Source organism: Rhinatrema bivittatum, chromosome 5, assembly GCF_901001135.1.
Source record: "Rhinatrema bivittatum chromosome 5, aRhiBiv1.1, whole genome shotgun sequence".
In the NCBI taxonomy this organism is placed as follows: domain Eukaryota; kingdom Metazoa; phylum Chordata; class Amphibia; order Gymnophiona; family Rhinatrematidae; genus Rhinatrema; species Rhinatrema bivittatum.
The window spans coordinates 98,983,545-98,998,453 of record NC_042619.1 but is presented as its reverse complement, the minus strand read 5'-3'; the positions used below and the strand labels follow the sequence as shown (position 1 = coordinate 98,998,453).

General features: G+C 43.9%; 1 protein-coding gene across 3 annotated transcripts in view; it reads right to left on the bottom strand.

Annotated features, from left to right (window-relative positions):
* Nucleotides 1-5,025: 5,025 nt before the first annotated feature.
* The window catches only part of LOC115092110 (WD repeat-containing protein 64-like), a 131,492-nt gene continuing 121,608 nt past the window's right edge, over nucleotides 5,026-14,909 (bottom strand). For all 3 annotated transcript variants that reach the window (XM_029602647.1, XM_029602648.1, XM_029602649.1), the window contains 2 exons: nucleotides 9,495-9,598; nucleotides 5,026-6,599 (listed from right to left, as the gene is read on the bottom strand). In XM_029602647.1, the coding sequence (XP_029458507.1) occupies nucleotides 6,401-6,599; nucleotides 9,495-9,598 (303 nt within the window). In that variant the 3' untranslated portion in view covers nucleotides 5,026-6,400. The remainder of the gene's footprint in view (nucleotides 6,600-9,494; nucleotides 9,599-14,909) is intronic.

The window sequence follows — 14,909 nt, the reverse complement described above, 5'->3', positions numbered from 1 at the left end:
CTAATTTATATCAATCATGTATATATATCATATGTTTCCTTTTACATTTTTTTGTGGATTTATAATGTAATGATTGATATGTATTATCTTAAATATAATAAAGAGATAATAAAAAAAAAAGCAAAACCATCCCAATGGTGCAACTCCTAGACTTGTCAAGGTTGTTGATCCTTATGGCTTCAACTGTATGTGTTACTCCTAAGGCATGTTTTCACAATCAGAGTCCAATGGCTCATAAGATCACAGTGGATTCCAGCCACTCAGCACCTCTGGGACAGCAGCTGCATCATCTGGCCTTTGAGGGACTCTCTCATGAGGCTGATTGCATTCCAAACTCCCCTGATACAAATTATCCTGACTACAGATGTGTCTAAGCTGGGTTGGGGAGCTCATTTAGAGGGGTTTCATATCCAAGTTCTCTGATCTGCTCAAGAGGTATGATCCTGAAGGTTTTCAGGATTGGATTGGCCAATGACTTTGTCCTAATCTAAACAGAAATTTGGGTAGCTGTGTTCTACATTGACAAGCAGGAAAGAATGGGTTCATACTTCCTGTGACAGAAAACTGTCCAAATATGGTACTGGGCTGTCTCCCATTGAATGGTTTTCACACCCATGTTTCTGGCACATGGGGAATTGATCCTGGTAGGCAGACAGGTCTTGGAGACCCTTATATAGTCCCTGGATAGGGGAGTAGCAGACCAGACACTGCACAGATGTGATTATTTCTATGAACAGAAAAGTCCCTGAATTTTTCTTCCAAGAGAAACACATAGCAGCTCACCTTGGCTGCCTTGCCCTAGATTGGAGTCAGGATCTTTGTAAATATATCCTTCAGTTCTTCTGGTTGCAAGTCCTTATGGAGAAACAAGGGGACTATGATCCTCATAGCTCCTGATTGGCTGCGACTGAGTTGGTTCTCCCTCTTCCAGAAGATACCCATCCATCAGGTTGGAAATCCCTGACGCTGATCACTTAGATTCTGGGGCTACTATGCCACTCTGACATGGGGTATCTGGCTCTTATAGCCTGGAAGTTGAAAGAGTAGCCATGCAACCCCTGAATCTGTCTCATATTCTGGTTTCCAAAAAGGATTTTGTAAGGACATTTTATGGTTTGGGGTGGAGAGTTTTTCTTGTTTACTCTATATCCTTTTTTCTGTTTCACACAAAAACTGCTTGCATAGCTTATAGATCTACATATCTTGAGTTGGCTTGAGAACCAACTCAGGGTTCACCTGTGTGCACCTCACACTTATCACCACTATGTAGAGGGTAAATCCATTTCCATACTGCATTTAGTTGTCTGTTTTATACAGGACTTGATTCAGCTGAAGCCTCTATCTTAGATCAAGTCTTCTGCTGAGTTGTGAGTCCTCAACTTAGTACTCAGTGGATGCTCTTTTTGAGCTTCTAGATTCTTGTGAGCAGAAGTACCTGATCTTGGAGGCCATTGTTTGGGGGTGATCCAATAGGAACACAGAGTTTGTGTGCTCTAGGCCCTAGTGACTTATCCACCTTATACAAAGTTTATCATAATATCATGGTTTACACCCACATCCTATGGTTGTCAGAGTTACAAATACAAATTGATGTTGCAGTTTAGATGCCAGGAACCTGTAGTCTTTCTGGAGCAGACTGCTTTTGTTTCATTTCACAACAATAAGCCTAGAATTGCTGTATTCACGTGTTCTGCTTCCATTTGGCTGGCAGATTGGTGTCTCCTTGTTACACCCAGGCAGGCCTGGATCTCGTGGAACATGTTAAGGCTTACAATGTTAGAGCCCTGGTGGTGTTGGTAGCCCATCTAAGACTTGCTTCTATGCAAAGCTGTGATACAGTGCTGGCCCGTGTAGAACCCAAATCTATCCACTTTGGTTCCAGTCTGCCACCCAACTCCCCCCATCCCTGAAAATATTAGAATGGTCTGGTATTATAAGCGGTCTTGCTGGTTGACACTGTTGTGGGGATTGGGTTTTCCCTTTTTTTTTTTTGCGCATGTGACAGCTTGTAACTTTGGATTCCCCCATGTGTAAGAACTGCCCTGCTGCTTGTCCTTGCAGAAAATGGAATTAGTTACCTGTAATGGGTCCTCCTAAAACACTCCTGCTTCCCCCTGCAGTTGGTTTTTCCAAGACTTAGCTTGATTGTGGGCTGTGGGGCCCTGCATGGGATGCAGAGGAGTGGACAGGGCTGCACATATCCAGTAGGGCATGCTTAAAACTTCTAGAACAGTGCTTCCGAAACTATCCTGGGGACCCCACAACCAGCTGGGATATCCATAGTGAAAATGCATGAGATAGATTTGCATATACTGAACTCCATGATATGCAGATTTATCTCATGCATATTCATTGTGGGTATCCTGGAAAACAGACTGGCTGTGGGGTCCCCAGGACAGACTTGGGAAAGTCTGTATTAGAAGCTTTCATGTCAAAGTTAAGGGATTGGTGTCATCTATGTGTGAAGGCTGATATCCTGCTGTCCTTGGAGAACCCCTGATACAGGAAATTAACTCCACTTTGGCTGTAGACAGCAGGATCAATAAGCCATACTTAATCCCTGCCCACCGCTGTGGAAGAGATTGAGGGGCTCATGAGGTAGCTTGCGCTTGCAAAATCTGGTGCATGCTCAGTATGTTGTTTATAGGACTTTGAGTCCATGCTGTTTAATAAATTAACCCACATCTTATGGCCAATCTGATGAACGCTGTTTACAGGTAAGCAAACTTGCTATATTCAAGAAATTGGAGGTTTAGTTGTAAGTATGAAAGTACTTAAATGATGCTCTGTAGGGATGTGAATCGTGTCCTCGATTGTCTTAACGATCGATTTCGGCTGGGAGGGGGAGGGAATCGTATTGTTGCCGTTTGGGGGGGTAAAATATCGTGAAAAATCGTTAAAAATCGTTAAAAATCGAAAAATCGAAAAACCGGCACATTAAAACCCCCTAAAACCCACCCCCGACCCTTTAAATTAAATCCCCCACCCTCCCGAACCCCCCCCCAATAACTTAAATAACCTGCGGGTCCAGCGGCGGTCCGGAACGGCAGCGGTCCGGAACGGGCTCCTGCTCCTGAATCTTGTCGTCTTCAGCCGGCGCCATTTTCCAAAATGGCGCCGAAAAATGGCGGCGGCCATAGACGAAAAAGATTGGACGGCAGGAGGTCCTTCCGGACCCCCGCTGGACTTTTGGCAAGTCTCGTGGGGGTCAGGAGGCCCCCCACAAGCTGGCCAAAAGTTCCTGGAGGTCCAGCGGGGGTCAGGGAGCGATTTCCCGCCGCGAATCGTTTTCGTACGGAAAATGGCGCCGGCAGGAGATCGACTGCAGGAGGTCGTTCAGCGAGGCGCCGGAACCCTCGCTGAACGACCTCCTGCAGTCGATCTCCTGCCGGCGCCATTTTCCGTACGAAAACGATTCGCGGCGGGAAATCGCTCCCTGACCCCCGCTGGACCTCCAGGAACTTTTGGCCAGCTTGTGGGGGGCCTCCTGACCCCCACGAGACTTGCCAAAAGTCCAGCGGGGGTCCGGAAGGACCTCCTGCCGTCCAATCTTTTTCGTCTATGGCCGCCGCCATTTTTCGGCGCCATTTTGGAAAATGGCGCCGGCTGAAGACGACAAGATTCAGGAGCAGGAGCCCGTTCCGGACCGCTGCCGTTCCGGACCGCCGCTGGACCCGCAGGTTATTTAAGTTATTGGGGGGGGGATTTAATTTAAAGGGTCGGGGGTGGGTTTTAGGGGGTTTTAGTGTGCCGGCTCACGATTCTAACGATTTATAACGATAAATCGTTAGAATCTGTATTGTATTGTGTTCCATAACGGTTTAAGACGATATTAAAATTATCGGACGATAATTTTAATCGTCCTAAAACGATTCACATCCATAATGCTCTGTGCTTAGTAAACCTGCTAAGTTTTTAGGAGAACATTTCTTCAGTAGCTAACAAAGGGGGCACTGTGGTGTGAAAGACGTATTTTTGACTGGCTTACAATTAGTTTGTTCCATCTTGGCTAACAGGAAATCTTACTCATGTGTGCAGTTGTCAGCAATCCTGATTCACACTGTCATACTGCCTATAGTCAAAGCAGCCAGGTAAATGAAATTTAGGACTTATCTGAGCAACCTAGGGAGAAAGGGTTAGGAAATTTTAAAAAGTGTCAAAAGTAGGCAACATCCTAACAAAGAGGTACAGTCAATATTTAAAACGTGATCAACTTATCCTCAGTTTGTACAATGAAATATGGTTTGAAGCAACTGTGATGTTACCCTGAGCAGAACAGAGAAATCCACAATAAGAATATTTAACTTCCAAAAGAGAAAACAAAATCCCTCAGCACTTGTGAATGAAGGCTTATGAGGAGACACCCCTTTCTGAAGCTGGTTTCAACTGAACCTGGAGCTAGAAAGAGGAGGGGAGGCTGCTTCATGGGGGGGGAGAGATACTAAATCAGCAAAGCTGATTCAAAAGAAATAGATGCCTCCACCAAAATACAATGGCTGCCTGCATGCAATATGGAATTTGTTTCAATATACTATCTAAAAACTGGAAACTGTGCTCAAATGAGAGAGACAAAGTTAAACTGAAAAGGCAAGCTTAAAAAATGAGTGAAGATCAGCCTCTAAAGAAATCAAAGCACAGCTACATAGCACATTTGGGTGTAGAAAGCCTGCAAGAGAGTCAGGGCAGTTACATGATCAGGATCTAAGGTACCACAAAGGAAGGAATTCTGGCTACAGAAAAGCTGAATGAATTCCTTGAATCTGTCCTTACTATTGAAGTTGGGGATTACCTAATTAACAATCATACTTTTTAGGGGATAAAGCAGAGGTCCTCGCTCTGCGGTAACAGGAAAATCTGGAACAAATTGAAAAATGTAGGCTGTAGCAAATCAACAGGCCTAGACCGCATGTGCCAAATAATTCAGAATAAAATTACACATGAAACTGGCCCCACAGTAGCTAACATATTGTTGGAAGAATATGCAATTTAAATGCTTGTCTTAATGTAAAATAGAGACTCCAGTAGTGAAGACAACAGACCAGTTTATTGGTAGCATCTATAATAAATAATAGATCCATTGGTTATGTAGGGTATATATTGTATATGATAGGATTTCCTCTTACAGAAGCCATATTGGTCTTTTCCCAACATATCTCACTTATCTATCAGAGTTCTCTGAGTGTGCCAAAATACCTGTCAATGAGAGGGATTCAGTTGATTAAGTTGTCATGGGATAAAAACTCTCTCATTAGGGTGACCTTATATAGTCCCAAGTCAAATGGGAAAGGCTCATCTAGTTATGGTTTTACCCCATAACATGCATGGACAGCAGGGTTATATCTCCATGAACACTATGGGTCATGGAGATATAACCTAATACTGGGTCAGCCTGTCCCCTTTGGAAAGGAGTGGTATGATATCCCTGTCTCTCGTGGTTAAAAGACAGGCATCAAAAGGCTTAGGACTAAATGGTCAGTTTAAAAAGTGAAGTCTCACAGAGATCTGTGCTGAAACTGCTCTCTTAACAATTTGGTTAAGAGAATAAACAATGAAAAGGCAGTTTTAAGATAATACAAAATGGAGCCTATGACTTTTATTGCTACCATAATAACGATCCAGCCTAGAGGAAATCATCATGTACTGATATTTGGATAATAGCCTCACTAGTTTTAGTAGCGATTGGATTATTACAGAGCTTGAGCATAAAACATTGGAGGCAGTCCTGGTGTTGGTTTAAGTATGAAACTATTAACAAAAAAAAAAGGCAAGATGACAAATATTGACTTGCTTAGGAGAAATATCTGCAGATGATCAAAGATCTTTGACTAATAACTGGGATATATCCTTAGAGTATGATGAGCCAATTGGTCTTTATCTGCCTTTGTCTTCAGCTACTATATATCAGTTTCAGAAAAAACATAAGTAGGTACTTTGCTGGTGATAAAGGAATTTCTGGAGTGGCTCAACAGGAGAGGTGGTAGTGTGGCAGAGTTTGAACATGCTAGAGCCAAATAGACAGGGTGGTAGCAGGAACAGAGTTGAGTTTGGGCACAAGACATGGGGGCAGTAGTTGGTTTAGGTTTGGGAATTTATATGCTCATCTACCTGAACTGATAGCGAACCAGAGAAAAAGAAGAGTGGGCCATTTGCGCCTTATCTGCCATCTGCTATGTTTCATGTTACAACTTTGGTTGGCAATTACCAGGCCACAAGAACCTGTGGCCTGGTTTTGGCCTCTGTTGGAAACAGGATGCTGGGCTTGATGGACCCTTGGTCTGACCCAGCATAGCAATTTCTTATGTTCTTATAAAGAAAGTTGGGGAAAAGTGAACAGAACTGCATTGATGTCATAGTTAAAGACCTCACAAGGTGTTATTCAAGCATCCAGAATATGGCAATTTCATTTCTGTTTAGGAGCTATTGCATTTTTGTTCTTATAATAATTTTCCATAAAAGGGTCTATACCAAAAGCAGACATATCTGGCTTTTGACAGGTAATTCGATCGTTGACAATTTCAAAATACTTGAGTTTATGAAAAGTGCTTGGACCTCCATGGTTGGGTGGTTTATTTAAATTCTTATATCTCTCATGCTGCCACCTACAAAAGAAAACACAAAACTGGTCATTTTATCTTCAGAAATAGTTGAACGAGCAATTTCTTAAATATCATGAGTTGTAGAAGTTGTATATGACTTGATTATTTATTTTATAATGCTTATATCCTGCTATTTCCTACATTAGTGTTCAGAGCTATCCAGTTAAAGAAAAATGTATTTTTCTTTAACTGGTAATGTGCCTGCCTCCCCTACCCACATATCCTAGGGAAGAGATGGCTGGGGAAGAGGATATCTGAGGTAAGGTACTGTGCATCCTCTTGGCATTGTCCTTCCCATTTATTCTTCCAAGTTTCCATTGCCTCCCTAGCTAGAGGCAACATGTATATGTGGATGCTGAAAACTGAGAAAGTATTCAGCTTCTCCAAGGGGTTAAAAGAATCTTGGCCAAAAGGTGCATTGTAGAACACAAGTTTTCAAACTGAGAAACAGGTGCTGTGTTTAGTAGAGTTAATCCTGTCAAGCAGGCCCTAAGAGTGATGCTGGAGGTGAGGGGAAACTAATTAGTAAGAGATGGGAAAGAATTGTATGACTGAATTCATCAGAAGTGGCACAGAGCTGGAGAAATAGGAGAATGGAAGGTGGAGGGGATGGAAAAGATAGATAGGGTAAAAGAAGGTGATGGTGAGCAATAGAGGTATGATAGTTTGGTAAGATAGTGGGGACCTGGAAAGGTGGGAAATGAAGTGTGAGAGATGACAGGTAAAGGATGGAGAGAAGTAAGAAGAAAGCAAAAGTTAAAGGGAAGATGGATTGGCAAAATGAAAGGAAAAGGGTGAATTTGACAGAGGGGAAGGCAGAAGACTGAGCTGGAGATGATGTGACAGTGTGACATCCCCAAGAGCGGGAGAAAGGCAACACATCTGACCTCTGAGATAGGACAGGAAAGGCAAATATTGATGTGAACATCACTGGCCCCATGCTCTCACCTCTACCTAGGAATGAGAAAGCTACAGTCTATCCTAAACTCAGGTCAAGTATGGATGTGTGGACCTATTTTATAGAGTATAACCAGAAGTTCTCCACAGAACTAATGGAGCCACCTTTCTGGAATATGCAAGCACTCAGGTGTGCATGACTATTTGGATCTGGAAATAAATACTGAATTCCACCACCTCCTGGCCTCCTCTGACAAGCAATAATGATATGTATTACAAACCATGATCTTTTGAGGATTTTAACAAACTGGATAAGGCCTGTACTGTTTAACTTTTTCTCCTTCCCTCAAGATAAACAGCCATTTTCATTTTGTGCTGTGGATTTGGATTCACATTTTTCTAGACCTAAAATTATAAACTGAACTTACCAAACTATTGAGTGTATTTCCTCTTCTACTTAATTATTTTTATTTATATATATATATATATATATATATATATATATATATATATATATAGTGCCATATGCCAGCTCCACAAACTATAACTTAGTCCCCTTAAGCATAAACCTACCTTTCATAGCCCTCAAATATCAGGGCTATGAAAGGTAGGTTTCTACTCTTCACTTTTTTCTTTTTACATTTTCAATTCTCACTTCCATTCAATCTCTACCTTTATAATGTTATTCTTTGTGGCTCCTTTGGGCCTCCAGCTCAGTCAGAACCAGAACAGGAATCTGGGAGTATGGGGTTTCCCATTTCATATCCCCTCTCAACTTACTTCAGTCCAGTGACCCTATTTTCCCTCCTTGACCTGCGCAGGACTAGACATTTAGGGGTAGATTTTTAAAGAAGCGCTCATGGGGTACATTGGTGTGCACTACCCGGCGCGCACAAACGTACACCCGATTTTATAACATGTGCGCACATCCGGGGTCAGTGAGCGCAAGGGGTGCACCATGCACGCGCCGAGCCCTAGGGGAGCCCCGATGGCTTTCCCCGTTCCCTCCGAGGCCGCTCCGAAATCAGAGCGGCCTCGGAGGGAACCTTTCTTCCGCTCCCCCCCACTTTCCCCTATCTAACCCATCCCCCAGCCCTACCTAAATCCCCCCTACCTTGTTTCACTTTTTACGCCTGCCTGTGGCAGGTGTATCTTGCGCGCACCGGCCAACTGCCGGCATGCCATCCCCCGGCATAGCCTCTGTGCCGGAGGCCTCTGTCCTGCCCCCGGACCGGCGCCACACCCCTGCCCCCTTCCTGCCCCTTTTCCAAAGCCCCGGGACATACGCGCGTCCTGGGGCTTGCGTGCGCCGCCGAGCCTATGAAAAATAGGCTCAGCGCGCGCGCAGGAGCAGGTTTTCGGAGTTACGTGTGTAACCCTTTGAAAATCTACCCCTGAGCTTGGTCCACCTTAAATCCTACAGAGAAAGAGAGAGCGCGCTCTGTGGGTGGGACCCTGCTGGGTGGGGAGTAAGAGTTTAAGCCCAGCTGGGTTCAGGAGGCCCAGCATCTCCAGGAGCTGCAAGTTTGTGTAGTGAGTACACTGCAAAGGTAGGCAGTCTACTAGTATGTTATTTGCTGACTTTATGTTAATAAAAATTGAAACTGCATAAGAAAAGGCTGGAGTCCGCATGCTTCCTGCTCCAGCCCACAAGATTTTGCTCAGCCATCCTCACACAGTCATTGCAGTGACAGTCCTTGTTTGGGGGCAAAGCGCTTGGACTCTTTCCAAAACCTTGCAATCCTGGGTCCTATATTTGGGCACTTGGTGTCGCCAGTAGGACTCCTTTCCCCCAACAGCTGTGCCTCCGCAACATCCCCAGCTAACTTGGGGATCCAAACTCCTGACCTGGGCGTCCACACCATATCAGCTTTATGGTAGTGCACAGCATTGTCACAAGTGCCTTGTGGGACTTTAAGGTACTTTCATGTCATGGGGGACAACATTTCTAAAAACGGCTGTGATACCTTCTTCCCAACGCCTGCCCTTCATCAGGCTTACCTTCTACCTAAAACACGAGCATACCGCTGCTTCCTGATTTCTTCTTTGATGTCTGAATCGGTGACAATGATTTCCGGTACTCTCGGACTACAGTTCATTTCCACCTGAAAACAACAATTGCACGTGAGAAGGTGTTGCACTGCTAAACAGAGTGGCAAAGATAGAGGTGTTTGCTATGCTTTTGGTTGCAGTGGTGTTTATTTTTTCAAAACAACTGAATGTAGTCTGCTTTGAAATGTCTGAAAGGCAGAATCTAAAAAATTAATAAATAATAAAAAATAACACCTGTTTTTCTCTCTCATCCATTTAATGTATGTTTTATTGTACCTTGCAAGGAGCATCTATTTAGGGCTTGTGGGTTATAAATATTTTAAATTAATAAATCTTGCAAAGCACAGGTATCTATCCCTAGCAGCAAAGCCTATGTAATTCAAACACCAATATAATTTGTGCTTCCATACTTTCTGCCTTCAGAGCTGCTAGACACAGTGCCAGGCATCACTGGAATGCCGCTTTATTAAATGAAAAAGTATATTTGTGCGCATACAGAATACAGAGAACAGAAGTGTAAAAACAGCATGGTAGGTTGAAACTCCTGCTACAGCACTTACTGTTCGACCTTTGTCCAGTTCTTTAACCTCCATGTGGACAAACCTTAACTGGCAAGAACCTGGGAAAGGAAATGTGTAACCATGGGATTGACCTTATCCGTGTGTCAGACGTCTGGATAATAATATTGCATTCACCTGCTCCACAGGGAAACTCACCCACAAAGGTGGTGGTAGCAACCAAGGCTGTGCAAATTCTTGCCTAAAGCCCAGTACTGAGGTAGTGACTTTGCTGGTCTTTACCTGAGGCCCATTCATGAGGCAATAATGGCACTGGGCTGTGGGCATCCCCTTTTTCTGAGTTAGATAAAGCAACTGCACCAGGATGGGGAAATCCATTCTCAGAATTCCATTGAGAATATAATGGTGCAGGCTGAGGAACCCTTTCTGTAGTCTCTTGGTGAGGAGGTAGGGATGAGGTAATAGTACAAGGCTGAGGAATCCCTTTCACTAAAGTCCCTAGTGAGAAGATAATAGTGCAAGCCACTGGGACTATATTCGCTCAGGTTTATCACTTTCATTGAGGTTAAGAATGGAAAAGTCTGTAAATATACAGATAATGTTATATAAAATTAATAAACTTCTTCAAGGTTTATCCATTAGAGTACAATTTGAAGACCCTATCCTTCTGAAAAGGCCTGTGAAGGAAATGCTTGATTGGATGAAGTAAGAACAGTTAAATATTTGGGCAACTGCAGCTTGTAGCTGACATTTCAGACAGCCCTTGTGTTATCTCCTAGTCCATAAATGTAGAGCAGAAAAAGTCAATATTATTTGCCTGATATTTCAGAAATGAAACATCAGTATATACTGAATTAACAATGAATGATGACTCATACACTCAAAACACATACACACCTCTCTCTCTCTCTCTCTCTCTCTCTCTCTATATATATATATATATATACACATACACACACACATATTTAGATATATTTATATAATGTTAACAGGTTTGGTCAGTGTCCAAAATGTTTCATGTTCCTGGTGGGTTCAATAATAAGGTGTTAACTCCGTGGGCTATCTTCAGTTCCTGGCTCAGACTTTGCACTTGAAAAATACTGAAAGTACAAACAATAACTTCCAGGTCTCTAGCTAAGATCAATGAAGATCATCTGCTGAGAAGCGATGGAAATCTCTGCCAAGAAACAAAAAGGGTATCTTTGTTCATAGACTTGCCAACCTAGTGAGAAGGGGGGATAGTGATAAAAGCTCACAGGCAGGGTGATAAAAGCTCTATAATGAGGCAGGGTGAGGCAGCCTCTTCAGGCATCAAAATTTTAAAGCTTCAAAACGTCCCTCCCAAATGCTCCCCTGATGGCCTCCTCACCTTGCCACCAAACACATATTTAACGACATGTCCATGGTGGAGTTCTCAGCCCCCTAGGCCAGAAGAAGAGCTCTGCGATGGCACAGCAAAATGACGTGCCTGTTATTCTATTCATTCATCAGCTGTTTTGAAAATTTTTTTTTATTAGCATGTTTTTAATGATTGCTTTATTCTCCTTGATTTTATTATTTTGAGGAATGGTATTTGTTTTTCCATTGTTGCACTCCATACAATCTGGCCTGTTGTGGTTTTCAGTTCAGTTTTTGTCTTCATTTTTCTGTTCATACTTTATGATCTCTTTATTCTGTATTTGATGAGGGTCTATCTTTTGCATGAGGTGGGATATTCTACTAGTGCGGAAGAGGTATATTGGTGTTTAGGGCCTGGTGTAATATTTGTAGTTTTGGCTTTTCATAGATACAGGGCTTTACTGTTTGAGTGCTTGCAGTTAGTACTTTTTTAGTATGGATGGTTTACTATATTGTAATTATAATTAAGTTTACTCTGGACTTTCTGAGGGCAATGCCCACACCCAAGATGCATTATAATAGGTCTAATACCATATGCATTCCAAGTGAGGGTTTTTTTGTTTGTTTTTTGTTGTTGCAGGGTTGTGATATTTTTACCTCAGAAGACTATAGTTTCAATGTACTTTTTCATGTAAAATTGGTTATTATAAATAATTTTTAATTTTGTGTGGTGAGGGCAGGTGGGGGTGGGCACAAGGCTGTAAAATTCACTTAGGCTGCCTAATACCCTTGCACTGGCCTGAAGACAGTGCCCCCCCCCCCCCCCCCATTTCACCCATCTCCCACTTCTCCAGGGGAAAACGCTGGGAAAAGGTGTGAGGCAGGTCTAAGGGGTCCTGAGAGTGTGGCTGGGTTGTTAGCTTTCTGTAAACATTATCGGTGACACTCTGTTACTCCTCTGGGAACTCTCACCCCTTCTTTCTCCCTTCCAAAGTATTTGAAATCACCAAAAGGGCTTGTACTGTGCAAGGGGGAAGTGGAGGAGGGAGCTCCATCTCATCCCTCACCTCAAGCAGCAAATTGCCTTGAGTCACCCCTGCTCACAGATAAACAGGACACATAAAAACTGTAATAAAGTCATGGGCATGGGAAGGGGTACGGAGTCCTCTATAGGAAAATTGGTTCTTACCTGCTAGTTTTCATTCCTGTGGTACCACAGATCAGTCCAGACTTCTGGGTTTTGCCTCCCTTCCAGTAGATGGAAACAGAGAAAGTTTTACAGGTATCACCAGTGTGCCACCTGCATCTCCTCAGTACTAATCAGTACCCAAACATTCAACCAATTAACTCTACTGTATCCCCCAAAACGAGCAGAGGACAAAGAAATTTGCTAGTAAATTTATAACCTTTTGCAAAAGGACTAATGAGAAACTTGTGCCATTCTTCAGAATTAAGTAGAATTATTAAAGTAGACAGATCGAACGGACTCTCTAAACCCCTCTCCACTACCGGGCAGGACTCTGGACTGATCTGTGGTACTACAGGAACAAAAATTAGCAGGTAGAAACCAATTTTCCTTTCCCTGTATATACCCAGATCAGTCCAGAATCCTGGGATGCACCAAAGCTTCCCTAACTGTGGTGGGACCTATGAGAGTCCTGCTCGAAGAACACTTTCACCAAAATTGCCGATGTCTGGGGCCTGTTTGGCAAATGTATGAAAAGACTTCCAAGTAGCTGCCCTACAAATCTCTTGTGGTGAAACTATTTTGCATTCTGCCCAGGAGGCCACCTGGGTAGAATGAGCCCTTAATCCCTCTTGCATGGGAGGACCACAACAGATATATGTGGAACCAACAGCTTCTTTCAACCAACACGCTATTGTGGTCTTTGATGCCTTCTGACCCTTTTTTGCACCACTCCATAGCTCAAAAAGGTGATCTGACAGCCTGAAACTGTTAGTGACCTCTAGATACTGCAACAAAGCCTTTCTGACATCCAAACGTCTTAATTCCTTGGCATGAGGCGTATCAATCTCTAGATTTGGAAAAGCTGGAAGCTTCACTGCCTGACTTAAGTGGAACACTGAAACTACTTTCGGCAGAAAAGACAGAACTGTCCTCAGGGAAACTCCATAGTCTGAAATCCGCAAAAAGGGTTCCCTGCATGACAGGGCTTGAAGTTCAGACACCCTCCTAGCTGAACAAATGGCCACCAAGAAAACCACCTTCAGAATCAGATCTTTCAAGGTGGCTCTCTTAAGAGGCTCAAACAGAGCTTCGCACAGGCCCTTGATGACCAAGTTAAGGCTCCAGGAAGGACACACCTTATGAACAGATGGGTGCAAATGCTTCACACCATGGAGGAAATGTACCAATCCAGATGCACAGCCAGACATTCTCCATGCACCTTGCCCCACAAGCAGCCCAAGGCCTACACCTGCACTCTGAGGGAATTAAAGGACAAACCTTTTGATAGACCTCTCTGCGCCACTGAAACTTGCCGAGGATTAACCCCCTGATCCATACACCAAGACTCGAAGACTTTCCAAACCCGGACATATGCCAAGGAAGTAAAGGTCTTTCGAGCTTGCTGCAGAGTAGAAATAACATCCTCTGGATATCTTTTCTTCCTTAATTACCTCCTTTCAAAAGCCAAGCCACTAGACAAAAGCAATCCGCTTGATCTGAAAATATAGGGCCCTGCCATAGAAGATTCTGTAGATGGTCCAGCCTCAGGGGGCCATCCACTGCTAGATTGACCAGATCCGCAAACCAAGGCCTTCGTGGCCACTCCGGAATCATTACAATCACCTCCCTGGGTGGACCTCTATTTTTCTAAGGACCTTGCCCACCAGAGGCCATGGAGGAAACACATAAATCAGAACATTGTGCGGCCAAGACAGCACTAGGGCATCGACCCTCTTCTGCTCCATGTTCCTTCTGCGACTGAAGAAACACGGTGCCTTGGCATTCCTTGGGGATGCCATCTGGTCCATATGAGGCATACATCATCTGTGAGAAATGAGGGACATTGCTTCCTCCAAAAGCTCCCATTCTCCTGGATCCATTTGTTGTTGGCTGAGAAAATCCGCTTGCACTTTGTCGGACCTCGCTATGTGCAAAGCAACTATCAAGGCCAGATGCTGCTCTGCCCAGGACATCAGCATCTCCGGTTCCAAAGCAACCTCTCAATTCTTGGTACCTCCCTGGTGGTTGATGTAAGCCACAGTCGTCGCATTGTCTGACAGAACTCTGACTGCATGGTTCTGCAACAGGGGAAGAAACTTCTCCAGAGCCAGTTGCACCGCCTTCGTCTCTAGGCAATTGATGGACCAGGTAGCTTCCTCCGGCAACCATTGACCCTGCACCAACTGGGATTTAGACACAGGCCCCCAACCAGCAAGACTGGCGTCGGTAGTCACTACCATCCATTGATACACCTCAAGGTCCACCCCGCGGCACAAGTTGTCCCGAGCAAGCCACCGCAAAAGACTGGACCTGGTGAAC